Here is a 27,588-nt window from a genome sequence, read left to right on the forward strand (position 1 = left end):
GGAAATCTAAGACATTTTAACCAGATTAGACTTTTTTTTTTTCTTTGCACATCACAAATGAAAATGATATCCTGTCTTTCAGGCAGGATGGCTAGACAACACGTATTGATCACTTCAGCTCTTTTCACAGCTAGGTATCTCACCTCTCTGCATTGTGTTATCACATATCCTACCCATCTAGTATAAGAGAGGAGTGGAAAACTCAAAAAAAAAAAATCCTGCAACTGGACTAAACGTCTGAGTACTGCTGAAGTCCGCACAAGAGCCTAGCCTCTAGGTTAGGACCAAGCCATCCCCCCTCCTTTCCTCCAGATTCCTCTGGGAGGAATTGTCCTTATGCAATTTCCAGGAACGATTAGCAAACTTTCCCCCCCCAACCCCCCTTGAAAGTTTCTCTCTTATCTTGCACTTTTTTTTTGCTCTGTGTTTCTGCTATCTTTAGTTTGATCACTGCTATACCCCCTCCATTGATTTGTGGTAATCCTCTCCGTTCACTTACTGCCTGAGGAGAGGGATCCTGTCTGCTGGTGGCTCAGATGCTAATCTGTGTCTGGTGGGAGTAAAACAGGGAGACCGACACTGCTGGTGCCAGAGCCTAAGGACTGTACTGCAGCAGAAATACACCAAACTTTGCTTTATTAATATGCATCATTAAAATACCTATATATTCCAGTAACTTGGTAGCACAGAATTTTAAAATGTTAACCTGCCTTACCAGCGTAAACTGTAGCCACAAAAACGCCTGGAGTGTCACTGACAGCTTGTTTTCAGGAGTCTGGCGGTATTTTAGGAATGTGCTTCTAGCTTCAAAATAACTCGCTCATCCTTCTATTTATAAGGAAATTTCACACTTTTATAAACCAGCGTGTTAGTGTCTTCTTTGCCCTGCAACAAAATTCACTAAACCTCATGAACAAATGTGTGAATCTCTCTAGATAAATGGAGAGAACTCTAAAGGCAGACTTAGCCACAAAAAATTAACCTTTTGTATCATTCTAATCTTTTTTTTTTTAATCATTGCTAGTCAACAATGAAATAAAGCATATTAAGATTACTATCTTAAATTGTAAACTACACAACTTTAATACTTGTCTTTAAGTGATAATTATTTCAAGGAGCTAGAGTTACCAGATATAACAAAGGTTTTGTAGTTGTAGTTTTGAGGGAGGCAGATAAGAAAACTTGTCAAGAAGACTCTCAAAGTCTAAATTCAGATTAGCGCGCATGTTAATATAAATTGTTTCAGGCTTCTCAATGACAGATTTTCAGACAGTCCCAGTCACTTTAAAATCCACAGAAGATCATACACTCATTCTACTGTATTGCTCAGTCTGATGGACTAAACAGAGGCCTAGAGAGGATTATTTACCAATAACCACTTTTATTATTTATAGTGTCATGAAACAGTGAATTAGAGATGCACAACTGAAAATTTCTCAAGCATTTTATTTCATAACCTAGTGTATAAAATTCCAACATACAAAAAAATCAGAAGTGAACTAGAGCAAGATCTCTTAACACAATTCTTCTTCCAGAAAGCTTTACCTAAAGGCTCAGAAGCAGTACACATTCAGCCTATTTAAAAGTGGGATTCAGAATAATGTCCGTACTTGCAGTCTGCAGAATTGTGAATCGAATGGACCGGCTTTTCATGCCTTCTTAAAAACTGTTTAGTTACTGTTAGCAGTGATAGGCTTTTTTCTTTTTATTTTTAAAACCCCTGGTTCACTTTCAAGATTACAGTCAGTCTTGGTTAGTTATCTTCAGAGAAGCGAATATGCTTACTTGTCTGTTGAGTCTTTTCAAGTCTCATTCTTTCGGCTTTGGCAATCAGCTGCAAACAAGCATGAAAAACATTGACAAAAAGATTAGAAGAAAATTGTAGCATTGATATTATTTTTGTCTCATAATCACAATTGCATTATTCCATGATTTACCAAATTTTGTAAGAAAAAGATATTCTTTGAACAGATCAGCTAACCTTTACAACCAACAAAAAAAATAGTGAAAGCAGCCCTGATTTAACTTATTTCAGAAGGGCCTCAGAACCACCAAAAATAAAATAGCAGAGCATCCCTTCAGTTTCCAGAAAGTGCAGCATATTTTATCCCAGTCCCTCTTCCTTCCAACATGGTTGAAGAGAATCAAATTATGAATTCAGAAATCCCCAAATGCAGTCTTAAAGACAAAGTTCAAAAAAAACCTACCCTTATATTGGATTCATGCTATCACTGATGATGCAAAAAAAACCAACAACACACCACCAAGGTCACACCATTAAAAATGCCTTAGGACTGTTGTATCGTTTTCTAAAGTCAGTTAGGCAAAGGTAAGAACACTGAAATCCAGATGGGGGAGCATCCTTCACGCTGGGCAAACAGCACAATACATATCACAAGACTGCTGAGAATTGATCTTAAGAAACTGTGATATAGTTGGGAAGAACGTTGGTGCTAGGAATCCCTAACTCCAATCCCTGTCCGACCAGGGACGTTAGTTTTTGGCTGCATTTCAGGTACATTTACTAAATTACTAGGGTACCTGGGATCACTGCTTTTTCCACATGGCCTGAAGCTGTAAGTGCTGAACTGTTGTACTGCTGTAACTGCCTGTCTCATCTTCGTCTCACTGTGGTAACGTCACAAGCGACTGCAACTTGTAGCTTTGATCAGAGAAACTTTCACTCGTGGCAGTAATTCAAACTCCTTTCTGCTCAGGCGGCCTTTCTTGCTTGCTTTGCAGAAGATTGATGGCATGGGCGCCTTCTGCACACCAAGTGATGTTCCACATCAGTCCGGAGGACTCTCACAACACACACTCTCCTCGCAACACGTGCTCTCCCCGGGATAGGGCATTTTTCCCAACCCCACAGATACCTCGATGATCCAAACCTCGACTTCACCACAGCTAAACCCGGAGTTTAGTACAGTGATAGTGAGCAATCTGGGATCTTTTAGGATATTGACATTTTACGGAAACAAACTCACTAGTAACTCCCTCACATGTTACTGACTGCAGGTAAAACAGTTCTCTTGCTTCTTTGCAAAAGCATGAAGTGACTGGGAAGAAAAACTTTTTCAAAATAACACCATAATTTGATAGCAAATCTGACCAATTTATCTTTGGTTTGTTTCTCTTTCGCGCATTATCTTCAGAGTACACATATGCGGTCACTAGTGCTGCAAAAGAAAATACATGCCACTTCTTGGCAAATGAGAAAGGTTTAGGTGTTAGGTTCCTAACAAAGTATCAGAAATGCTTTTGTGGAACATAACTAACTTGCTAATTTTCAGCTTGTGTACTGTTGTCTTTAGGCTGGAAACAAAATGCAGAGACCATCTTTAAAAGCACGCTTGTTTTTCAAGCGCTCATACTAGAACATCCACTGATTTACCTACGGTACTGTACCAAAGTCGTAATACCCAAAAGCAAAGACACAAGCTTTGTTGCTGGGATGCCCAATTGTGATTCCCTAAGCTCTTTAAATTGTTACATGAACAAGATGAAAAAAAAAAAACACGTAAGGGACAAGACAGGCTTCCTTGTCTGGGTAAGAGGCGAGAAAGCTGGGGACTCCTGTGAACCTAGACACATCAATAACGCCCCGGCATAAATCCACATTAACTTATCTGATGTAGACTACCAGAACATATTAGCTGGTTCTGAGGTCAAGGGGGGTTTGCTCGCAAGGCAGACCATTAAAGAGTTTCCCAGATTTGAAGAGTCACAAACATAAATCAAATTGTTTTATCTACATGACCGCAGTCACGGTTATATCCTGCAGACACTGCATCTTGTACACAGCATGGCAGTACGTGGCACGCTGCCGCACTGATTGCAGCAGTCAGGTATTACACTTTAAACTGATGTTGCATGGTTTTACACTGTTTGCTATGCTGCGAGATATAATTACACTGCTACAGTTAGACACGCTCCTCCTTCACCTCCACAGCATTTAACTTGATTACAATCCCCAACATATTCTCAACAGCATTAATACCTCAAGTTCTGGCTGATGACTTCTCCTTTCTCCATCACTCTCCAGAAATAAAATTGATTTAATGTTTAAATAAAAGCTACTTTCATTCTCTGGTAACCAAAGAATGGATTCGGAGAAGTAAGTTCTAAAGAGAAATGAGGAGTAGAGTGGCTTACCATTTCAACATGTGGCATGCACAATCACAAGCACTAAAACATAAGCCTAAAGATACGAACCACCCAGTTCACAGCAGTGGGTGTTCTTATACCAGTACTTCAGAGAAGGAGGTGCTGCAAAAGGGCCTCAATGATTCCCATTTTCAGCTACTCAGTCCAGGGTCAGCACCTATTTCTGATGGTTCCCACCTCCCTGGGACCACTATTCATATCCCAAACAGCAATCCAGCTCTTCCACAGACTTCAACTAAAGCAATATGACAGGGAACAGGACTTATGCGTGCTCTGGCGTGGGACCTCTGTTCTGTCCTGTTCTCCAAACCTCCAGTGCCAGTGCACAGGCAGGGAACCAGCCAATCTTGCAAAGACACAGCCCCCAGGCCCAAGGCATAATCAGAAGAGAACGGTGTGGGCTGTGCCCAGGCATTCCCACTATCCCCCTTTCCCATTTATTCTGCAAATTATTCCTCCCTTCACAAACACCCAATTCTCACTTCCTCCCTAAGTGCCTTTCACTTCTACCATCACTCCCGCCCTCTGAAACTTCCTCCCTTCCTTTTGTGGAAAGGGGCACACCAAGTGTGAACTACGTTCAGCAGCACCTTCCCCAGAAGAGAAGGAGCCCAGCTGAAGGCGTTCAGGCCCTCAGCCCTTTGCTTTGTGTACAGACAGCTTTTCAATCCACGGAGTTTAAGCCTGTAGACTGATTAATTGCTTTAGATCTGGTACTGCCCTAAAGAAGCAGTCCCGAAGTCCTGATTTTTAGGCTTTTATCACTTCAAGTTGCTTATCACGTAGTTGAACAACTAGCTAAAGAGAATATGGATTTGCAAGGGCCAGGAGAGGAAAGGACAGAGATCACAATGAACAAACAGGCCTGGGGCAAAGAAAAGTTGCAAAAGAAGTTTTTGTCACACTACAGACTGACAATGAATACCTTTTAACCCCCTCCAGCAAGCCCCCAAAGGGTGGCTAAGTATCAACCACAAACTAGCAGGGCATGCCGTAAGACCCACTGCAAGAAAACTAAGCAAGCCTCCATATTTTAACACCCATAGAAGAATCTTAACTGCCTAAACTTACAGTCAAAGCATCTCTCAAATCGGTGTGTTATAATGTACTGCTTGTAATATGATGCAGTTTATATGACATTATTACAATAAATATTAGCACTGACATCATTGCAGCAATATGACTTACATGAACATTTTTTTCCGCTTACATTTAAACACTAATTGAAATAGTTATCTGTAAGGTGTTATCTCCGATCCTAGTATATAATAGGAAAGCGCTCCTCTTCAAAAAGATCTTGTAAGGGATTTAGAAGAACATATTTTCATAAGGTAGATATGCTAATGGCATACTCATCTCTATGTATGTAATTTTTTCTTCCTTTTATTGTGACCTTCAAAGGAGCGAAGTTGGAAGTGCTTTGAAAAATGTTCAACATAAAAGATTAAAATTACTATTAATGAAGAAATACCATGGTTTTCTTGGTATTGGTCTATTTCTGGAACAGAGGCTGTCAAAAAGTAAAGGAAGGGTTAAGAGCTCTTGACTACAGCTAGGCATTCTTTTCCTGATGTCTTGCTTAACAGACTTAGCATTTAAATAGCACTTGCTAAGCTTTGAAGTTAACACCTCCCAGTATTGTAAGGTGATGGGTAAGGGGGAGGAGCAGGAGTTTGCATCCTTGCTGCTGCTATTGTTAGGCAGAGCCGAGACAGTTTATATTTGCAAGCCTGGATGAGGCACATTACTGGCCACTTTACACTAGTTTGGTCAACAAATACCAATCTTCAAAAGATGAAGAACCAGAAACTTAAGAGCAGGGCACCTACAGTCTGAATTAAAGTCAAAGGAGCCACTGACAAAATATCTTTGCCTTAAAATAATTACAGAGTTGATTTAAAAAAAAAAAATCTAAAAATGGCAGCACTCAGTTAAAGGCTCTAAAGCTTTATAGTTTTCACATTCATAGAGTCTGCTACTGCTTATATTAAGGAATAATGGCTAAGATCCAAAGGCATCGTAATGCTTTTAGAAAATCACACCACTAATTTTGGGAAATTCTCTATGCACAGCTGTTTGTAAAAGGACTAGATTCATGTATCTATGAGATCTCCAAAAACATTTAGACAACCAAGACAATACATGGAAAATATGCCTGTTTTTAAGTTTTTGACCTGGGTGTGTGTATGTATATATATATATATATATCTTAAATAGGTAAATGCAGTATTTCTTGTCAATTATATGGAATGACTAGGAGACTTGGTACTGCGTGCATGATTGGAGCATCTAGGAAACAGAAGTTGTCTACACGTTTAAAAGTCCTTGGAAAATAACTAAGGTCAGATGACTTTTAAGTTTTGCAAGCAACAGGATAAAGATTTTAGGTTAAAGCCAACTCGGAAACCTTATCTGCAATGCATGTGTCAAGCAAACCTAGCAATAAAACATTTGTGAAATACTGTTTGGCACCTCTCTGTTGGGTGAAAGGTCACAGCCTCTTAATCAAGAATCATTCATGTCTGGAAACATCTTCTGGGGGCAGGAGCGGAGGCTGCTGCCTACAAGTTCATCGCAACACTCCCTCAACAGTGTGGCCTGACAGACACACCAAGGCCAAGGTTGGAAGAAAGTTTCAGATGAACACTGAGTAAAATCACGCTGCACTGCAACAGACAGGAAGAGCAGCAGTTTGGCACTGCGAGAGCAACCAGACTCGAGCTCCTTAGGTGCGCTCCAAGCTCATTAGATGTGGCAGAGTCTTGGTTGGAAGCTGCTTGGCTATGGACGCTGGTAGCAGCACTTGGATCTGTCTGGATTGGGACGTACAAGACGTGCTGTTGCTTGCATAGACCCAGGACTGCACTAGGAACACACCACCATAGTGCACAACCGTACATTAAACAACACCATGTGAATTGCTGGGAGAAGAAAAATCCGCTCTAAAGAAAAACATGCCCTTATTGCACTAGACAATTAACCTAGAGCAAATAGAAGAGTACTTTGCTTTATAATGAGCTCATCCAGAAGAGTTCTTAAAAGAAATCCAACCTGCAAATTAACTTCATTTCTTTAGTCGTGGTCTTAACTTTCACTACTTGTCTCCATAAAGACAAACCTTGCATTTGGCAGCTGGCCTAGGACAGCCAAATTCTGTTTTGTGGCTGTAAAACCCAGCTGCAAAGTGAGTAGGAAGTGATCTTCCTGGACTAAATACAAAGCCAAACATCAACGTATTTCAGAAAAAGTAGTTGTTTTCCAAGCATGGCTGTGTAGGGAGGCAAAACCAAACAAACTTGTAAGTTACCTTCTCAGTACCCCGCTTCTTTTCTCGAGGCTGGTTAAGCTTAGCTTGTCTGTCCACTAAAATCTTCTGCCAGTAACGTTGTTCATTATCACCTGGAAAATCAAGTTAACATCATAGAAGGTGAATACAGCTGTTCGATACAAGTGGCATCACGGATGAAACACTGCATCCAAAGAATCTTTTCTAACTCAGGCAAGCACATGACAGTACTTGTCAGGCCAAACCCCATCCTTTCAAGTACTTTTTCTGCTTATCTCAAAGATGGTTTTGAAACAGATTGCTAAGTAACAATGTAAGCTTCAAATATTTTTTTGCCACTGGTCTTCAGTTTCATAGTCCTCGAGAAATCATCCAGCGTTGTGACGCCTGACCCACACTATCCAGTGAACAAAGCAAAGAAAAACTGTCCAAAGAAACTTAAAGCTGACACTACGGGCTGCGTTCTGTACGGACTGGACAGGACTTGAACCAAGGTACATGCACTTTATTAGCTTTAGGACCTGAATGCCAAGGTAGCTAAGTATCCCCAAGCAAGTATTTTTACAAGCTTAACAAAAAGAGCTGAAGAAATAAGCAAACGGGACTCTATACACACAATTCGCAGTGAGGAGCTCAGTTTTAACTTTTATATTTCACCACGGCATTCAGCAGCCCTATAATTCACTGATAGATTTAATCTCTGACTAGTTTGGAACAACTGAACTGACCATCTAAAAAAAAATTACTGTAAAAATGACAGATTATTTTGTTTCATCAGAACCACTGTAAGAAGCAAACTGTGGACTTCGTGGTTAATTTAGGAATGAGAACATGAGTGAAAATAATTTTGCAGTTTTCGTCAGTGGCTGTCCTGCAGTAAAAGAAGCAGTTTGCCACTGTTTCCTCTGGTCCAAACTGTAACTATCACAGTAGGAATTTAGTGGTGTAATCTATGGTCTCATAGGAAATTTTCAGTTACAGGTAAGTCTCCAAGTCATCTTGGAAGATTCCAGCAGAAGTTATAGAAGTAATAATTCTGAGAAGCAATTTTACATATATTTACATTAACATAGATGTTTAATATTTTGTCAGGTGAAAAACTAGAGGTGCTTAATCAAAGTCGAATTCTAGAAAGTAAAATATTACTAGGAGAGCTTCTGTCTCCTGTGGTAGAGAGCATTAAAGATTCTTTCCTGATCGTTAATCACCATATTCACCTTTACACCACCTAGAAATGCTGAAATCCTCACTGTGAGTGACTTCTGCATTCCTCAAAAGCCTTTCCATTCTCATTTCAATGAACTAGTTTGAAAAAATTCTGAAAACTCTGAATGGAACAATCCTACAATGTAGTACTTACCTACTCCCAATCTGCTACTGTGCTCTTTTATGTAAGGATGGAAAAAAAGACAAATACAGAGCACACAGCTGTAAAATGCCATATTTCAAGTTTTCTGGGTATCTGGAACACAGAAAACTCTGGAGGACAAATCTAACTCAGAATGACATTAGTGGCATTCAGTAAGCCTAAAACTTTAATTAACTTTGATAGTATCATGAAGACTAATGCTTTCATTGCAGTTATTTCTTCTGTAATCCTTAATTGTCATTTACGTAGGTTTACGTTCATGCATGCATGGAACTTGGCCCTGTGTGAGACTCTGTGCAGGCGTGTAGTAACATTTAAATACATGGACAAGAGAATCTCATCCAGATTTTTTTTTTGCGTGTCTAAAATTGGAATATATACTATGTTCCTATATATATAATCAAATTTGAGAAACCCCCCAACTCCCCACTCCTTCTCTTACCCTTCCCTTCAATGAAGATGTTTCTCTACACATTGAAAATGATTTCAATCTAATGCAAAATAAGAATTTAGAATGGCAGAGTAATTCTAGAAGTACAAAAAAAAAGCTATAAACTTTAGGACAATGTTCCAGTAAAAATTTTAGCATAAATATAATTAAAAAAGCATTACTCTGGCATACATTATTCAATTTCCTGAAAAAAAGAAAGATAAATTAGAAGGCAGGTGCTAAAGCCCCTTTCATCATATCGGTGCTGTGAGATTCCTGTCCCATTATTTCACACAGCACAAGTTTGGTATTTTCATGTTACTCTTCATTTAAAATTCTTTTGAGTCATCAGAATGTTAAAGTCCTAAAGCTGAAATGTGCCTTAAGTTCTATAGCCCACACCTCTAGAAGTGGAGAGAGAATCAAGCTCAAAAGAACAGAATTAAGTTAATAAAGGCAAGCAATTTTGCTCTAAACAGTGCCTTAAAAACATTTATCATTTTATCAATTCCACTGCAGTCACAAATCAAGAAGATTCATTGGAAAGAAATGTTCTATATAAAGAAAAAAGCAGTCCTTTCCATGGCTACAAAGATAATTAAATATATCCATAAAGGTACCATGTAACACTACCCAATACAACTCTTTTCACATAAAGGATGTAACTTAAGGCTTCTTAAAGTCGCAGTCACTAAAATTGCAAAAATACTTTAAAAATGTCTCCTGTACTACAACTAAAAAATCTTACCAGTGAGAACTTCATATTTCCAGTTGTTTTTTATCTGTATTTCTTTGTGTGATTTCATGACAGTCTGTGCGTCCTCAGGAGTATTAAACCGGACGTGACACTCGGTGTCTCCCTCCAGCATGTCTACATAGGCGACATCAGCCAGCAGCGCCAAAGCATCCTGTCAAAGCATGAGAGAGAACACAGACTGTGAAGCAGATTTAAGAACAGAAGAGTACTTTGACCAATCTGGAGGACATCACTAATATTTTCTAAAAGGTCATGGAGTAGAAGGAAATAACCAATTTTTTAATGTAATGAAAATTACATTTCTCTTTTATTTTGTAATTACATTATTTTTTTTTGTAATTACATTACTCTTGTGAAATAATTCAGAAGTCAGTAATATCCTTCTTATGAAAATATATTGATTCAAAAGTATGAGCCCACAACTTTAATGTATTTATTAATATCTCATCCTGCTCTCAACAACAATTTAAACCATTAATTCCTGCAATTTTTGGGGGAATAAGAATAGTTTTGACTAATGGCACACGAGAAGTTATCCATTTATTTCAATACTGTATCTGTACAGACTTTTCCTTGAAAGAATCTGTCAGTGTTACAGTACACAACTATCTTTGACATTCCAACAGAAAAACATCCAGCTTCTCTCTGTGCATGAAATCTATACAGGCAAGCTCATTCACGGCAGAGAAACTGGGAAATTAGTATAGTAAATCACTCCTTCCTATCTTTATGAAGTGACCTCTGTCTGGAAATTTTCACTATCAGCTGAAGGAGGAAGAGACACACGTGCTCTTTCAGATGAAGTACTTCACTTGTAATACCTGCTGTTAGGGAAATTAACTAAGACCACACATTCCTAGTCAATTTTGTTCACAGCAGGCAGCTCAAGATGCTCCTATTCAGGAATTACACACTTTTAACCCTCTACTACCAAGCACAACCTTAAAATAAAACAAAATTAAGTGCCAATATTGTTGAGATCATTTGAGAACCAACCAAAACTATTTTTAACTCTTAATTCTGATATCCCTAAGTCATACGTAAACAGAAAGTTACAAAGAGATACATGATTCACTGTAATTGGCAAGTGTTGGGATCTCTGAGAAACGCCTTAACAGCAAAATATGGAAGCAGTGAAGCAAAACCATCAAATAGAACTACAACTACTCTGAGAAGACCCTTCCTGTATGTGTGAAGTAACGTATGCCTGCCATACAAGAAATACAGATCGACTCTGGAAGTTTATGAAGAAAAGACCTAGATGCATTGCTTGATGGCAGCACTGGCCCAGGAAGAGAGGCAAACATGTTTTTATTGAAGAGTTAAACATTTGATAAAAGCAACTAGTATGGCCAGGAAAAGTCCCAGAAGCATCAAGTACAATTTGTAGCTTCCACAGACAATGCAAAAAAGAGTTGGTGCGTTGGAAAGGATTTGTTGCTTTTTCCAACTACAGTTGTATTCTGCAATTATGTTTGTGACTAAAAACCTTGCCTTATTTGTTGGGTAACCTCCCACAAAATATTTTGCCTATCATTCTTGTTTTAGAAACCAAAACATAATGATTAATAACAGCAAAGGCCACCCCAGTCTTATTTTGTCCCCCCTTTACTTTCATAAATGATCAGTTTTCCTTGAAACGCTTCCCTTAAACTAAATCAAAAGAGAAACTTGATTTATATTATCTGCAAATATGAGACTTGAAGTTTGTTTTCAGCTACTGTGAGAACAGTAAACTTTCCCCCTGATCGCAATATGTTATGCTGCAAAACAGACACCACGCAGGAAGATAGATACTGCAGTCAAACTGAGCTGTCCTTCAAACATCCCAGTGACAACCACCACGTTCTCTCAGTGTTTCCAGAACTCAGACACTGACTGCCTTTGAACACCAAGGCAGGTAAGACTGATGAAGCTGAAACTGTACGTATCAATTTGTTTTCAGCCAAAGACAACTGTTTCTCATCTTGCTTAGGTTTATGCACACACTAAACTTCACGCACTTGGAAGCGGCCAGTGACTTCAAACGAAATATTCAGTTAAAAATACAGGTAGTTTGATAAGTCACCTCAGAATTTGGGTTTAGAACCACTGTTGTCCTCAACAGTCTGCATATTTATTCTAAAGAAGGGTAAAAGCTGTTCAAATTCTTTCCAGTTGTTATTCATCCAAAATTGCAGTTTCAGAAAAAGGTCCTGTGTCACAGTCATGCAAAAATCAGAATCCAAAAAAAACTCTGCTGTTATTTCCTTTGGAAACCTTTTGATATTTCCATCTCAGAAGGACACAACTTAAAACTGCTATTTTCGTTAAAATAAAATACTCTACTTAACATATATAACTTTCACGTCAAATCCTAAATAATGGCAATTATCTTTAAAACTTTTTTTTACTTGAGGGAAACGGAGCACTTGCCATAGGGTGGGTGGGGGTATGAATTATTGGACCAACTGCTGTCATTCTGACTGAATTAAGTTTTTGCAATCGTGAACTACTTACTGAAACAGACAACTGTTTTCTCATGCAGAGTGCATTTTCTTGCTCCTAAATTTCCGTTAATAGTAAACCAAACCAATTTACTACCACAGATTCCTTAATTTGAATTACAGCAAAATTACTGGCACAATCATACATAGAAAATGCTGCACCCACTTGGACTTCACACTTCCTTTTCTAAAATATAAGACTTGTCTTAGCAGTGATTTACTTTTAACAATATAAAACTAACCACTTTTTTCACACTGAAAATGCAAAGACAGAGCAACAAGGGCTGGAGGTGGAGGTGACAAATTCTCATCCTCTAGAGCACTATTTATTTTGGCCATTGTTTTCAAACTTGACATTGCTTGAAGCAGTCCAAAGGCTACATTTTGCTGTTGTAAAATCTTCCATTAACAGGTACTAGAGAAGAATCTGTACACAGCTACTGACCAAATAACAGCAACAAAAAATCAGTAAGACTTGTTTAAATGGTATTCCATATTCAAACATTTTGGGGGCACTGTAAGAGGAAAGGCTAACAGCTACCCTGAGGTTACAAAGGCATTACCTTGATCTGCTTCCTGCCCGGCAGGGGCTCTGTGCTAATGATCTTCACAATTACACCACTCACAAACTGGGGCCCCATTGTGTTAGCCTTGACAGGAGGGGCAGAATCTTCACTGGTGGCTGATCAATTTGAAAAGAAGGGAAAAAAGAAATTTTACATTTATCAGTTTGACAAACTAAAGATGCCATGAAAGTATATAAGCAATCTAACGTACACAAGAAATGAAGCAAAGGGCATTAAATATTGCTACTGCAGATAATTTTTTAAAATTAAATCTTGGATCCAAACTGTTCAGAAAAGTCACTATGTCCAACACAAAAAATTTGTACACACCACATGTCCTTCCTTTAAAGGGTATTTTATATTCTATTCAATTGCAGTTAATACTTGAATCCTGAATTCTAGAGTGATTTCAAATAAGTGACATGTCAACGCTTGTCTGCTATCAAAGTTAGTGAACAGAAATGCAGCGGATCCAAAGAATTCAACTCTGTTTCAGAAAGTTGAACCAATAACATATAATTATAAAATTACTTTAACTATAAACCTGACAAAACCCAAATAGAAGCCATTTTTGAATGCCCTTTCAGTAACAGTTGTGTAAATATCCGAAGGGATGGCAAAGCCTAAGCAAATCAGGCCCGAGTTACATCATCAAGAAGCCAATTCTTGATTTACTTCTCCAAGGCTTTTATAGTTACAATTACCTAAAAAGATCCTAAGTTTAAGTGCTACAGAAATATTTTTTAATCATTTATGTATTATTCAGCCCTAAACCAATCTACATGAGGGAAGCTTGGTTTTAGTAGCATTTGGCATTCAAAGTCATCAGTATTATAGAAAATAAAACTATTCTTCAGTGTTTCTGGAGGACCAGTGCCCATATTTGTGTACTAGAATCATAAAGAAAACAACAACAAAAACATCATAAACAGGGTTACATTTGACATTTTTTGACTGAGGCTTTTTCTGCGTACAACCATCCGTTTCCATCTCTCCCACAGGCTCAGGTTTGATTTGAGACATTGTTTTCTTTAAGGAGGCCATACTGGCTTTTTGAAGAGCCAAATATTCTTGTTTCAAATCCATCCATTCAGTCCTGTAAATGGAAATAGCATGTCAGTTGTCAACAAGAAAATAATGTTTAGAAACTCACTGACAACTTAAGAACAAGCCATTTACAAATAGCTTCAGCTGAACCTAGCAAGCAGCGAAGATGCTTCTTAATTATTAGAAATGTCCTTGCACTGCACTCATCTTCAGCCTTACAAGTATCTGCAGTTTTAATTTTGCTTTAGCTTTTAATATTTCAAGCAAGTTGTTAAAAAAAATCAACCTCTCATTTGTAGAGTGACTCTCAAAGTTGTTATAGATATTCATAAAACATTTGGAACAGCTTGGTAAACTGTATTCTGCTAGAACTACAGAGAGCACTGGCACGAAATTCAGGCTAAATTCATAGTTAATTCACAGACAGTGAACTCTGAATTCACTGAATTCATTCAGTGAACCCTCTCCTGTGTTACTATATTAGGAATTTGTCATTTATTTTCTAGAAAAATCATTGATCGAAAATCAACAACTGGTTAAACTCACCAAAAACCTACTGAGATAAGAACATTCCTTACTATTCAAATGCACTTTGGTTAAAAAATACCACCACATGGAAGCAATTTATATATTTACATACATTTAACATGGAGATGTTTCTGCAAACAGCTCGAGCTTTGCTCCATAGAAACACAATGCCTGTAGTGCCACTGTGAGAACGACTCATTGTTACCCTAATCTGTACTATCAAACAAGCTGATAGAGGATTTTTAAAGAGGAGGATATCTTGTGGTAATGGTTTTAGCTGTTAACATTGACAACTGTATACTTCAAAAAAAAGCATCCAGACTCACCCAGGATCATACATTCTCAACAGAGCAAAGACATTAAAATAACAAAAGACCCACGTAATGATTCTCTGAGATAAAAAGGCAACACCATTCCACAGCAAGGTATGGTATAAATACAAGCTCAAGGAGGTACTTGTTAGCTGGATTCGAAGGAAGAGGAGATCAGGGGAATGAGCCAGGCAAGTATTTAAAATGCTCAACCTCTTCTGAAACTTTACCCCTGCTTTGCTATACTTTGCTAAATTTTAAAACTCTTTTCTCTGTATTTGATGCAGTATTCTCAGGAACCTGGTGGAAGAGGAGAATAATATTTGCTTTTTTTTTTTTTTGTGGACCCCTTTTACTTTAACATGGAGGTGCTTTCTGTGATTTAAAAAAAGTAAGTGCTTCCATGTTTTAGTAGAGGTGAATCCTGTTCTCAATTCTGAAATGCCATCCATGCCATGCTTTTTTCTTGTCAAGACTTTTTCACTCGAGTTGCCGACTTGCCGAAGAAGAGAAAGCTAAGGTTTTTTTTGAACTTTTTTTTTCCCTGAATAAGTTTTATGGTCTGTATGTTCAGAAAATAATTTAAAAAGGACTACTACCCTCGCTTTAACATGGAGGTACCTGCTGCCTAAAAAAGTAAGTGCTTCCATGTTTCAGTGGTGGTGGATCCTAATGTCTGAAGCATCTTTGAAGAAAACCCCTTTAAGGGAAGAAGTTTAGATCCACCATAGTGGTTGCACAATTTACTGCTTCTATTGTCGCTGGATTTGTCTAGTTACTCTTTTACAGAACGAAAAATAGTCTCTCCACATAAGGATCCCCGCAACTTAAATGTGGATGTACTTGCTTTGTTCCTTAAAAGTAAGTGCTTCCATGTTTTAGTGATGGTGAATCCTTTTTGTCAGCTGAAAACTGAAACTGACAGGAAACTTACTGGAAGTCTGAAGAAAAAAAAATTCAACTGACTGCATGTAACATCCCTTTGATTTCTGTATGGAGATGGGAGTTCGTGTTGGTTAATTAATGTTAATACTAATTGTGTTCTTGTATCCCGTTTTGTATTTGCATCTCACATGGCCTCCTGGTACAGGCGAGACGGCAAGGACCCCCTCTACTTTAACATGGAGGTACTTGCTGGATGCTTGAAAAAGTAAGTGCTTCCATGTTTTAGTTGTGGTGACTCCTTAAAGCCCAACCTGAATCCTGTTCACCTAACTACTGAGATAATTAACCTCGGGAAAATGAATAGTGAGTGAACCTTAGACTTTTAACTTTGTATCTTTTCAACTACAGGCTAATACTGTTGCTAATATGCAACTCTGTGGTAAAAAAATTGGAATTGCACTTTAGCAATGGTGATGGACTGTCAGACATACAAACAAAAATACATTAAAAGGTTTTGTATCCTGTACCTGTTAACATTCAATAAAGTATATACAAAATTACTATTTTTTTTCTGTGAAAAAAGTGGTTTCAAATAAAGCATTGCACATTAAACAAAGTTCACTTTTTTTACATGCCATGACATCAAACGCAGGCAGAGACACCCTCAGTTAATAGTATGAAATTAGAAATATGTTCAACAAAATGAAACAGCACTAGTGCGGTTACTTTCCTCCTTCCCCCCCCCCCCTCCCCATTAGCCAAAGTACTAAGTAACCATGTGCTGTTGTCATGTCATAACCTACTTTGACAGTACTCTGAGTGGAATGACTTCTTCACCCATCTTGTGTCTTTCTTTGTGTTTTTTCTTATGTTTCCTTTTAGATTTTGAAAGGGATGTGTCTTTTTTATCACCATCCTTGTCATCTTCTGCAGGGACTTCTGAAATAAAAATCCCCAGTAGAAAAAATTATTATAAGTTCAGTCTGCAACCAACAGTCGCTCATTCTCAGCAACTGCACTTTTTTCTTTTGGACTTGATTTTCAATGAGAAAAGCATTTCACAAAATCAGTCAGTGTACTACTTCTGTCTACTTTACAATCTTTACAAACTATCTGACCTCTCTAATCTAGATTATTTTTACTGTCACCATTTGCCTAGGCCAACTATTTATACTTCTGTCCTTGAATGATTCATTACCAGGTTTAAATTTAACTGTCTAATCCAAGTAATAAACTAGTCTCCTATTCACTAACATTTTTGTATTACACTTCTTGCTTTGCCAACCTCTTTTCTCACTTGTTTTCCTCATTAGCTTAATTAAGGCTACCATATTTATCCAATTTTCCCCAGATCACACATCAGGTGTAAGCGATGAAAAACCTTATAAAGGCGTGCAGCAAACTTACCATTGGAATCTTTTGGAGCTTCTGCTTCTTGTTTTATAGGATGAACTTGAACCTTCTGAACAGTCTTCTTGACTTTTGCAATTGGTGTCTCAGCATCTCCAGAGCTACTTCTTTTTCTCTTTCCTGGCCTGCTTTCCACAGGTACCTCTGTGCTTTCTGCTCTGTCCCATTTCCTTTTCTCTCTCTTTGAGGGCTGCCTGTGAACCTCAGTACCCCCCATTTCTGAACACTCTGATGAAGTCCTATGTCTTTTTGACTTGGGCGCTTGTTCTGTTGTAGTGTTCATGTTTGATTCCTTTGTCTCTACAGCTGCCTGTGTATTGCTCTCTTTCTTAATTTTGGATTTCTTTTTTTTCTTCTTTTTCTTCTCTTCTGTATAAAAGAAATACAGCATTTAAAACTGCCAATCACTAAAAACTGGATGAGATTAACTGACCAAGTAAACAGTTGTATCACTGGTCATGATAATCTGGCATGTCAAATAATTTGCAATACGTTGTCCCAGCAGTTCCTCCTGGCCATTTTAAGCAGAGAAAAAAGAAATTGTGATAGTCTCACAAGTGTAAAAAGACCCCTGTGTCACACAGACAATTTGGCTAGAGGTTTCTTCACTTCAGTGAATTACATGTTAATGCCATCCCTTATTTGCAACTGAAGAAATACATAAACATTAACATTGAAAAAAAAAAAATACATGCCTCCTTCCAGATTTCACTGATTTGTGTTTTGTCAACAAAATGAGAAACTCGGCCCTATGAACCTATAACTATCTGCGTACTAAAATTGTCATAGGCAGGATACAGTATGAAACAGTAGAGAACATCTTAAGGAGGTTTAGAAAGCACATTTTTTTTTCTTTGATACTTTTAGTCCTAACAGCCCTAATAGTTTCCAGTGTAACAAAGGATGACTCATCATTACACTTAAGAAAAACACAGGAAGTTATCTTAAGTCTAGGAAATTGTATTATCCCATCAGAAATGAGGAAAAATGCTTCAATGAATCAAGTTACAACATGATCGTGTGATACAGCTTCACAAATTAGAGCAGCTATTATTCACTGCAAATAACGCTCAACTGTGAATTCAGGATTCTTTTCTTTGTAACATCCTGCAGGTTTTGGCAAGCAACTACAGATCACATAAAGTGGAATTTTAGTAATAAAAAGTAATATATATATCTATATCTAGCCATAAAAAGTTCTTTCTGCCAGGGTTGTCCAAATAACAAGAGTTCTGAAGAGGAAAATCGCTTCAGCGAAGAGTGAAAAATACCACAATGTTTGCTCTTAGGTCAGAAAACCACAAGATCACCTAAGCAGCACCAACATTTAAGTATAACCTTACTTTTATGCCTGTGTCTTACTTTTCCATACTAAACGTTTCTAAAACAATCTGTCAAACTTGTCTTTTGCTATTCCTATGTGCTTCGATACTGATTAATTGTACAGTCTGAAAGCTGTTCTGCCAGCATAATAATAATTAATGGTGGTAGCTGGCAAGAGAGGAAAAAATAAAGTAAGTTCCTTATCAAGCAGTAAAACAAGAAGGCAAAAAAACTACTACATTTCAAGCGTACAATTTCATTTTAAGCCTACATTGGCCAACAAAACAAGCAGTAACATGCATTTTTATTTCAATAAGGTTAAATTTGAGATTAGGCATAGTAACAGGCATACGTTCCAGATTCTCCCTTCAAAAGGTGAGGCACAAAACAGTTTGTTTCTTGATCCCACTAACTTACCACTTACCTACAACACTGCTGTTACTTGTATTCAGTGCAGGAACCGGCTTATTTTTTACTGTTTTGGGGAAAATACCAGGTTTCCGTGGTGCTTCTTCTGGTGGATTATTCAAAAACTTTAAGATAAAATTAAAATCCACAATTCATTACTAAAAAGAATCCCCATCCAAGTTAAAACCAGCAGAGTGATATTCATGATATTCATTCCAGAAAGATGTAGTCCTCTGTGACTCTGGAGATTTTTAACTTAATTTTTTTTTTTTAATATTAGAATGTACAAGTACAGAGCTTGCATCATCAGTGTGACGTATCTGTGTCTCCATTACTGTTATGATAATGAAACTTACATGTTTTTAAACTTTCAAATCACTTATTTTAAGACAGGAAACTTGCTACAACTACACTTGCCTGAAGAAATTTAATAAGCCATTTTATTGTTACAGAGATTTCTAATTCTGTAAAAGATGCTGATGGTACCCAACCAAATTAGATGTCCCCCTTCCCCGATTCAAATAGCTCTCCAAGCAATTAATAGAATCACACTAAGATTCATGGAATTGATTGATATTCTGAGGGCAGGAGACAGAGACATAACTCCTGCTAGCTTTGCTTTTTTAATCATGATATTTTAGGATTTTCTGTATTCAAGACTCAGTAGGTGAACCAGTAAAGAGTACATCCATACCACTGACAAACAGGAAGAACATTACCAGACCAGGGACACTGCTACTTACCTCAATAGCTTTCTCTGCTTGCTCTTTTGTTTCAAATTCAACAAAAGCAAATCCCTTTGGATCACCAGTAGATTTATACCTTGGTATACTGACGTAAACTACATTGCCACACTTCCCAAACACCCGCTCAATCCAACTGTGATTAACATTTTTGGGAAGCAGCTCCTACAGAAAGAAAAAGAAACCTTGTTTTCTCAGTACTGTACTACCATTGCATCAGACGGCTTACTACATCTGCTAATTATAATTCCCAAAACAAATTTAAGTTTGATGTAACAACATTGAAAAATATTTTTTGCTTTATTTCACTAAGTATTGTTGTCAAGAGGTCATAGTACTCACGTAGTAAAGACAATGATCTGAAAATGCATCTCTAATCTGTCACCTAACTATAGCAAGTACGATTTGCATGAAGTTACATGTTTATCTCGTTCCTGTGACAGATACCAAGGCCTCACCTGCAACAGGATCTTTGCAACATGAGGTATCTTTGTAAATTTTAAATCTTAAGCATAACTCTGCATAGTCTCAAACTAACCACTGTAGACCACAAGGATTTTTTTTTTTTTATTTTTTAAAGTTGTTAGAAATCCAGATATCACAGAAATAGTTCTTGTAGGTCAAGAAGAGGTACTACGCAAACTGATTAATGCTGGTAACTGACATTTTAAAGCTTAGTGGTTACCACTTACGGCTTAGTTTATCAGTTGCTGTGAAAGTTAAAACTTTTAGCCAGCTTCTTGGATGACAAAACTGTCTTACTTATTTTTCCTATAAATTCCTTAACATAACAACACATTTTAGCAGCTTGCAGACATCATGGCTCAGTTCCTAACCATTTCCCTTCATCTATTAAAGAGAAATCCAAATCCCATCATGTCAATTTCTAAAGAGACCCTGCCGAACATGATTTAAAAACTGAACACTCTCAAATTTAAGCCTAGACAAAAACAGTCAGCAATACTTCATTTTTTTCATGGCGAGTTACTGCACTAAAAGTTCTTCCCCTTAAGAAAATGTTATATTCAAGCAGAAAACTATTTTTGCATGAACTCTGTTTGCCTGAGAAAAACACTTCATTATGTTTTTGGTATAATGTTGAAAGGCCAGTCAGTCACTTGAAACTTTAAAAATACTATTACTTTGGTATTGTGCTCATCCCACAGCATGTTGTTAACATATGTCAAAAATAAAGTCACAAGCCGTAAGATTACTTTAGAGAAATTTAATGAAAACCTCTAAATTAAAACAAAATTGTTGAATACAAAGTAATGAAACCACTAGTCCTCCTCAAAGAAGCACTGCTCCCCCTTCTGGCTGCATACGAAAGGGAGACATTGCACCATGAAGGGCAGGTATCTCACACACTGGTCTTTAAAAAATGAAACAAACAAGAAATCTACACCCACCCCCCCATTTCGGTAGTAACAGGAGGATATTTTGGTCTTACAGAAAAATTTAAAACTAAAAAGCCCTGTTAACTATGTAGTTAGGCAATATAGCTCATTGATTATATAATTTTCAGAAAAGATATTCCAAATGCAAACTATTAGAGAAGTTCTAAGCAGTTTCTGCAATCACCTTAGGAGAATACCACGACTGGCATATTGTGCTTAAAACAACTAACAACCTTTCCTGGGCTTTTGTTACAGAATTCAATGATCAGAGTAATCCAGCTTCTATTTATCTGGATGGGCTGGCATTTTGGGCATGATTATTACACATCTTCATCACAGAAAGCTTGGTGCCTGCTTGAAATTACTAACTGCAGGAAGATTCAGCAGCTAACTGCTACAGGCATATAACTAAGCTGACATCAGCCACAAAGAGATCTTTTTAGAGACAAAGGGAATTCCATACTGGCTTCAATGCCATTAAAAAAATGCATAGAACTTTTAAATAAGCAACAGTTCAACCATCAGACCTCGTTCCATGCTACCATTTAAGCAGCTCAACAGTATGGTAAGTCATTCCACTCTGACATCTGCAATATGTTGAGATGCAGTGTTTTTCTAGCACTGCAAGCTATTTTCATTTGTTAGTGAATAATTTCAGTACCAAGACAGCTACAGGATATTGTGCTATCAGGAGTATTTTTTTAAAAACGCCCCCTAAACATAAGACTAGCTCATTTAGGCACATTCTGCCATTAAAAAAAAAAAAAAAAGATGTTAGTGGGACAAAAACAGCGGCACAGAGGCACCCGAAGTAACATATTTTATAAACACATTTTACTGTATCAGGTATGCCTGAATATCTTCCAAACTCAGTTTCTGTTGTTTGCTAACAAGTTGTTATTCTAAAATTTGACTACATTAATATATTTCATGAATTTTTCTTGGTACCAGTGTCGCTCCCCTGGTGGCATCAACAAGAAAAAGCACAGTGAAAGCAGTAACAGATAATGAAAGTGCACCCTTTTCTCACTACGATACAAAATAGCTCTTTGCTCAGCATTTTAAATCATTTAAGATGGTACAAGAAGTCAGCATACCATACTAATCCTATTCTTTCCCTACCATGGTCACTGCCAGTGCTCACCTACCTAAAACAAAACATTTTACTGCATTGTATTAACCCTAATCTTCGGGCCTCTTCATTACAAGTTCAGTACATCTATAACATATCTCTCCTCTCCCCATTTTTTGGAAGAGGGAAAAAAAAGAAAAAAAATCTATTACAATTTATATGATGTTTCCTGTACTAAATCCATCATCTTCGCAGCGAAAACCCACCTTCTAAGCCTGATAAAATCACATGGCTGCTTTCTGTTGTACTTGTCATTCTTAATACTGCAAGTGATACTATGCAATCAGATCATCAGAGCTCATAACAAACGTACATGTTGGGTTTTGCACTCGAAAATAATTTGCAGTAAGAACATAATTTTAAAGGAGTTTCTATAATTAGAAATAAAGTGCTTTGTCACGCACAAGGCACATACAACAGGTACAACCTTACCACATAGACTGTACGACTATCCACATCCTTTGGTTGCTCACCCAGTGGCTGTCGTCTTCTAATCCTAGTACCTTCTAAATCCAACTAGAAGTTAACAAGAAACAAGTATTTTCTGTAAGAATACTGACCACTTCAATTCCACTGTCATTAGTGCTCCAACTGCAGCAAGTAGAAAGGAGTAGAAACATGAGACACTCACCTCTACAACAGATGAACTTTTAACTGCTCGAGCTATCAATTTTCCATCAGTAGTTAATTTTTTCATTTTGTTGAAAGATACAAGAAGTGATATGTCAACATCTAAGGAGGAAAAAAAGTGCAAGTGATGAACTCAATGCCATCTAGAAAGCACTAGTTGTGTGTCCCGATCAGTCAGACATTAAGACTCAGCTAGTATTTTTGTGAAAAGAATGCGTGAGTCCAAACTCACCACACTGCATGCTGACAAGGATTTACAGAAAGTTTTTACCATCAAAATTAAAGTTTCAAGTAATCATATATACATATAGGTGCTAACATATCAAAGGAATTTTGTTCTTCTCTTTTACCTCCCCACTGATAATTATAGTCTTTGAAAAGAAAGAAAAACTCTTTCTAATGTGGTTTTACAATACAAAAACAATTTACATTGAAAACGTGCTTCTCCTTCAAATACTTAATTAAGTGTTTGACCCAACATCCCCAACACGAAAGAGCCCCTGCTTTTACTGCAGTTGTGATGAGTCATGCTGCAAAAACCTGGACAGAAAATTAAGCAATATTAGTCTTAGTTAAAGTTCATCACACTCAAACTCTAATACCTCTAGAAAATGTAAAGATAGTTTAAAAAAAAAATGGGTGTGCAGGGAAACAGACCTAAAGTTCAATACCATTGGAGACTGTAACAAGCAGTTAGAAGACTAGACTTATCACATAAGGCAGCTGAGCTTATGATTTACACTTGAAATAAATACACAGTTCTTAAGACACTTGTGGAACCTACAAAATATAAACATAAATATGTATTTTTATGGAAAAAGATAATGTCTTTTTACAGACATACTGCATGTGATGTAATCCATCTTGTGTAACACACTTACTAGAACAATTATAGATGGTATTAACCACACATTTACTACACTTAAAGCAAAAGCATGCTAGTCACTGCACCTAATGTGTAAATTAATTTACCCTTCAGAAAGCGCCTAGTAGTTTCACTACCAAACTCAATGTCCAACTCTGCAGTCAAATTAGCCATGCCAAAAATTGCCTATGGGAAAGAGACCTGTCACGGCCCTACATGCAAATGCACAATTTCTCACATAACAAACCTGTGCATTAAAGAAGAAAAAGGTATCTACATCAAACTGCAAAACCATGTGACGTTTTCATTTCTGCATTCACCTACCCACCTCAGTCACTGCTACTGTGGCAGATGCCTCTAATTTACTTCTAGAGCTGGTAGTAAAGGAAAGGAAAAGATAAACACTAAATCCAGTTTCTGCAAAGTAGTACCAAGCTCTGTCTCCTGAGTTGCTAATCCTGCTGCTGACTTCCAGTGTGCAACTGCTGTCTTCCCCAGGAGAAGACATGCACCTAATAAATGGTAACATCACCAGCAATATAGGGAAGAAAGCTAAAACCCATCTGTTTACTGAAATGTAATCAATGTAAACTTACATCCATCTCTGGACTTTTCTATTTGTTCCCGAAGAAATCTATCTTTGTGGAGATTAACATCGCCGAACCAGAAATCCACTTGTTTTGCTATATCTGCAAGCACCTGTTTAACCCTTGACCTCTTCTTTTTCTCTCTCTCTTTCTTCTGTTCAGTGCTTTCCTCTTCCATGGCTTTGTCTCTTGCAGCTTCAGTCTCCATTCCTGTCATTCTGTCAGTTGAAAGTTAAATACAACCTTTGAGAAAAACCAAAGTATTCTTACAGCAAGGAGTAAACACTGCCCCTTTCATGCAGTAATTTTGAAATGTTTTATCATACATTAACGAGGCTAACTGTGCACCCCCTGTACGGCTCTGCCATTCGTTAGTTGTGGTGTACAAAAATACAAAGCATGGAGAAGACGAGAAACATTAGGTCACACAATAACTGTGTGCAGACTAAGCTGAAACTCACGTCTTACGGCTCCTTGCACTGCCCTTCAGCCACAGCAACTCACTGCAGGCAGATCGGTACCAAACTGCAGGCTTTTCTTTTAAAATTTGTACGATTGTGTTAAACCAAAACGTCCGACAAACGGTTTGCCCTCCTCATTAGATTTCTAAAGGCAATTTTTGACTTTCCGCAACAGTCAAGTCATTTACAGTTTCAACTGCTTTCACGCTTTATCAGATAAGCAGTGCTATTATTATTCCAAACATATTTAAGCGAATTATTTGAAGTACTTGCAGAGGTCAGAAAGTGTCCTTCAGTCAGACAAATCCCAGGTTACCAAAGACGCAAGCTACTTGTGCTAAAGGGAGTTTACAAAATCCACCTAAAAGCAGTCAGTTTTCCTCCCAAGAAATGCATTTTCTTAGATTTGAATAAAAACAAATAATTTGATCTTCTCCACTTCCGAGATGTCCCAGTACAAACCATTAAAAAGCCTGCATAAAAAATCCCACAAAGCACTACAATTCAGAAGTTACCCTTTTATGCAGAAAGCAGAGCAGGAAAAAAAGTTAGGTTATACAGACGACTTGTGAACAGGCTAGCCAGGAAGGACAACGCTCAGCAGGCATCTCATAAAGCCAGTGGCTGCAAACAGGTTACGTTAACACACAGATGCTGACGAGCTCGCTGCAAAAAATTATGGTAAGACCAAAATGAGAAGCACATATTCATCCTTACAAATAAACACCGTGTCAAGATATATTCATAGAGGTGGTATTCACAGAAGCTTTAGTGAGACTTTTTTTTTTAAATAACCCTTACTAAGTTACATTAAAAATGTGAACCGCTTTCTTGCAGGGCCTCGGCAATTGACAGAAAGCAGTAATTAAAAATCATTAAAAATCTTCCAATCCTGCCTTTGAATATGTTCTAACACATTCCTACTACATTTCTTGCGTGAGAAATCTAAAATCAGAGTGTTGCTTTTTAGAGGCCATTAATTACCACCCTTCTTCCAGTCCAGATGTCACTCAGGATGTGCTACAATTAAAGAGGTGTCTTTCCTTTCCTTGGTTAGGGCTCCTTCACCAACAGCCACTGACATTAATGGCAACTCACGTTCTGCCAGAAATGCAGCTTCAGGCCCCTAGAGATAGGCACTGACTAGTGGGAAGTAACTTGAATTTACAGCTTGACTTTGGAAAATATCAAAACTTTTAAATGGATCAATTCATCTTTTTTTGTTCATATTTCCGTTCACCGTAGGTACTCACTCCTTCTTGAAAATTGTTGGTCACCAGAGTAGTTTTATTCAAGCCAAATAAAGCAACACTGGCAAAAACACGCTTTTGAGAATGAAATTAACACAAAAATTCAAGTAATTAATATGGCAATCATCATACGAAAGACTTTCCAGCTCTCTGGCAATGAAACCTAAGGAAGTACAAGTGCAGCCCTCAGCGAGGAAGCCCACCTCTACAACAGGATGACGAAAATGGAAATGGTCCTCAAATTATTGTGCAAATCAGGCTGCCTCGGCGGGCCGGAGATCAGTTTCTCTCACTGCTGGGAGCTGACCACTCAAGGTAATGAAAGACCAACAATTACCTTGAAAAGATAAACCAGGTAAAACTCCCAGCTGAAGGCGTTCAAGCTACTCTCAAGCCCTCCAGCATGATCTTTACAGGAATTCTCTGCACAACAATACAGCACTTAGCTGAGGGCTATAGTGAGCTACACCACTAGAAGTAAAGCTTAGTTACAGGATACTTTCTTTACTTGCACAGTATTACCTGACCGCACCAACATACAGCATGGCTTATATACAGAAAAACTTTATTTTATGAAGCCTTCTGAAGTGTTTCGTTTGAGTCGCTCATCCTTTGGACTTCTTTCCCAGAAGAAAGGTTCCCGTTCAAGCTTAAAGGAAAGATAAACAGCTGCAAGCTGTATTCTGGTTTTTTGTTTCGTTTTGTTCCTCCTCCACCCCCATTCCCACTCTGCGCTACTCCTCTAGGAATGAAACTTTGAGAAAATGACTTTGGAGAGAGCTCGGAGCCAGAGCAAATGTCAGCTATGACTCTATAATTAGAATCTGTACACAGCCGTACAGTCAGTAGTGAAACACTCACACCTGAGAGGTCACGGAAGTTCAAATTCAGCATATGAGAAAACACTGTTTGTAGGTCAGCATATCAGCAACTCACGGCGCCAGCCTCACGACTGCAAGCACTATTCCCGTAAACCGCGTAACTCGGACGAAAGCAAAAGCCAAGGTCCAGACTTCGGTCTGTTAAGAAAACACCTGTCACCGCCTCGTTTTCCTCAAATGAAATAAAGTCTCCGTGTCTTTGTGTGCAAAGTGCAAGGAGTGCAAGGCTGAGGGATTTAAGGGCAGCCACCAAGCACCGGGTGCCCAACGGCCGCCAACGGCCGCCCCCCGGGCGCCCAACGGCCGGCACGCGGCGAGCCCTGCGCATGCGCGCGGCGGCGGCAGCAGCAGCTGCAGCGCCCCCTGCCTGCGCCCCCGCCCCCCCGCCCAACGGCTGCCCCCCGCCGCGCGCCACTGACCTGCCCGCCGCGCGACGTCACCGCGGGGGGCAACGGGCCGCGACGCGCGCGCGCCTCCGGCCACCGCCGCCACCAACCGCCGCCGGCCCTCCCTGCCCGGGCGCTGAGGGCAGCCCCTCGCGCATGCGCCGCGCGGGAGCGGCCGCGCCTGGCTGGGCGCGCACGTGATTTCCTCCCGGCGGGCGGGGCCGCGCCGGGGGAGGGGGCGGGGCTTAGCGAAAGGGGGCGTGGCTAAGTGAGAGGGGCGTGG

At 38.5% G+C, this 27,588-nt stretch overlaps 1 protein-coding gene and 1 long non-coding RNA gene across 7 annotated transcripts; one reads left to right on the forward strand and one right to left on the reverse strand.

Moving 5' to 3' along the window:
- Window positions 1-1,426: 1,426 nt before the first annotated feature.
- LARP7 (La ribonucleoprotein 7, transcriptional regulator) lies at window positions 1,427-27,523 on the reverse strand. 6 transcript variants are annotated; one of them, XM_083833408.1, is made up of 13 exons: window positions 27,339-27,523; window positions 24,337-24,570; window positions 22,877-22,977; window positions 22,678-22,761; window positions 19,717-19,881; window positions 18,990-19,098; window positions 17,240-17,611; window positions 16,636-16,771; window positions 14,000-14,157; window positions 13,059-13,177; window positions 10,001-10,160; window positions 7,475-7,566; window positions 1,427-1,834 (listed from the first exon to the last, which is right to left on the reverse strand). In XM_083833408.1, the coding sequence occupies exons 2-13, from the start codon at window positions 24,542-24,544 to the stop codon at window positions 1,754-1,756; spliced, it is 1,785 nt and encodes a 594-aa protein (XP_083689534.1). In that variant the 5' UTR covers window positions 24,545-24,570; window positions 27,339-27,523; the 3' UTR covers window positions 1,427-1,753. The 6 variants fall into 6 exon arrangements, with proteins under 6 accessions (XP_083689534.1, XP_083689531.1, XP_083689535.1 ...); XM_083833405.1 differs by having other exon boundaries at window positions 24,337-24,545; window positions 27,339-27,493; XM_083833409.1 differs by lacking the exon at window positions 27,339-27,523 and adding an exon at window positions 26,975-27,228 and having other exon boundaries at window positions 24,337-24,545.
- Window positions 14,164-16,614, forward strand: LOC310898399. The gene is made up of 2 exons (XR_014583273.1): window positions 14,164-15,138; window positions 15,235-16,614. It is a non-coding gene; the product is annotated as an uncharacterized lncRNA (long non-coding RNA).
- Window positions 27,524-27,588: the final 65 nt, after the last annotated feature.

Source organism: Anser anser (assembly GCF_964211835.1).
Source record: "Anser anser genome assembly, chromosome: 4".
Taxonomy (NCBI): Eukaryota; Metazoa; Chordata; class Aves; order Anseriformes; family Anatidae; genus Anser; species Anser anser.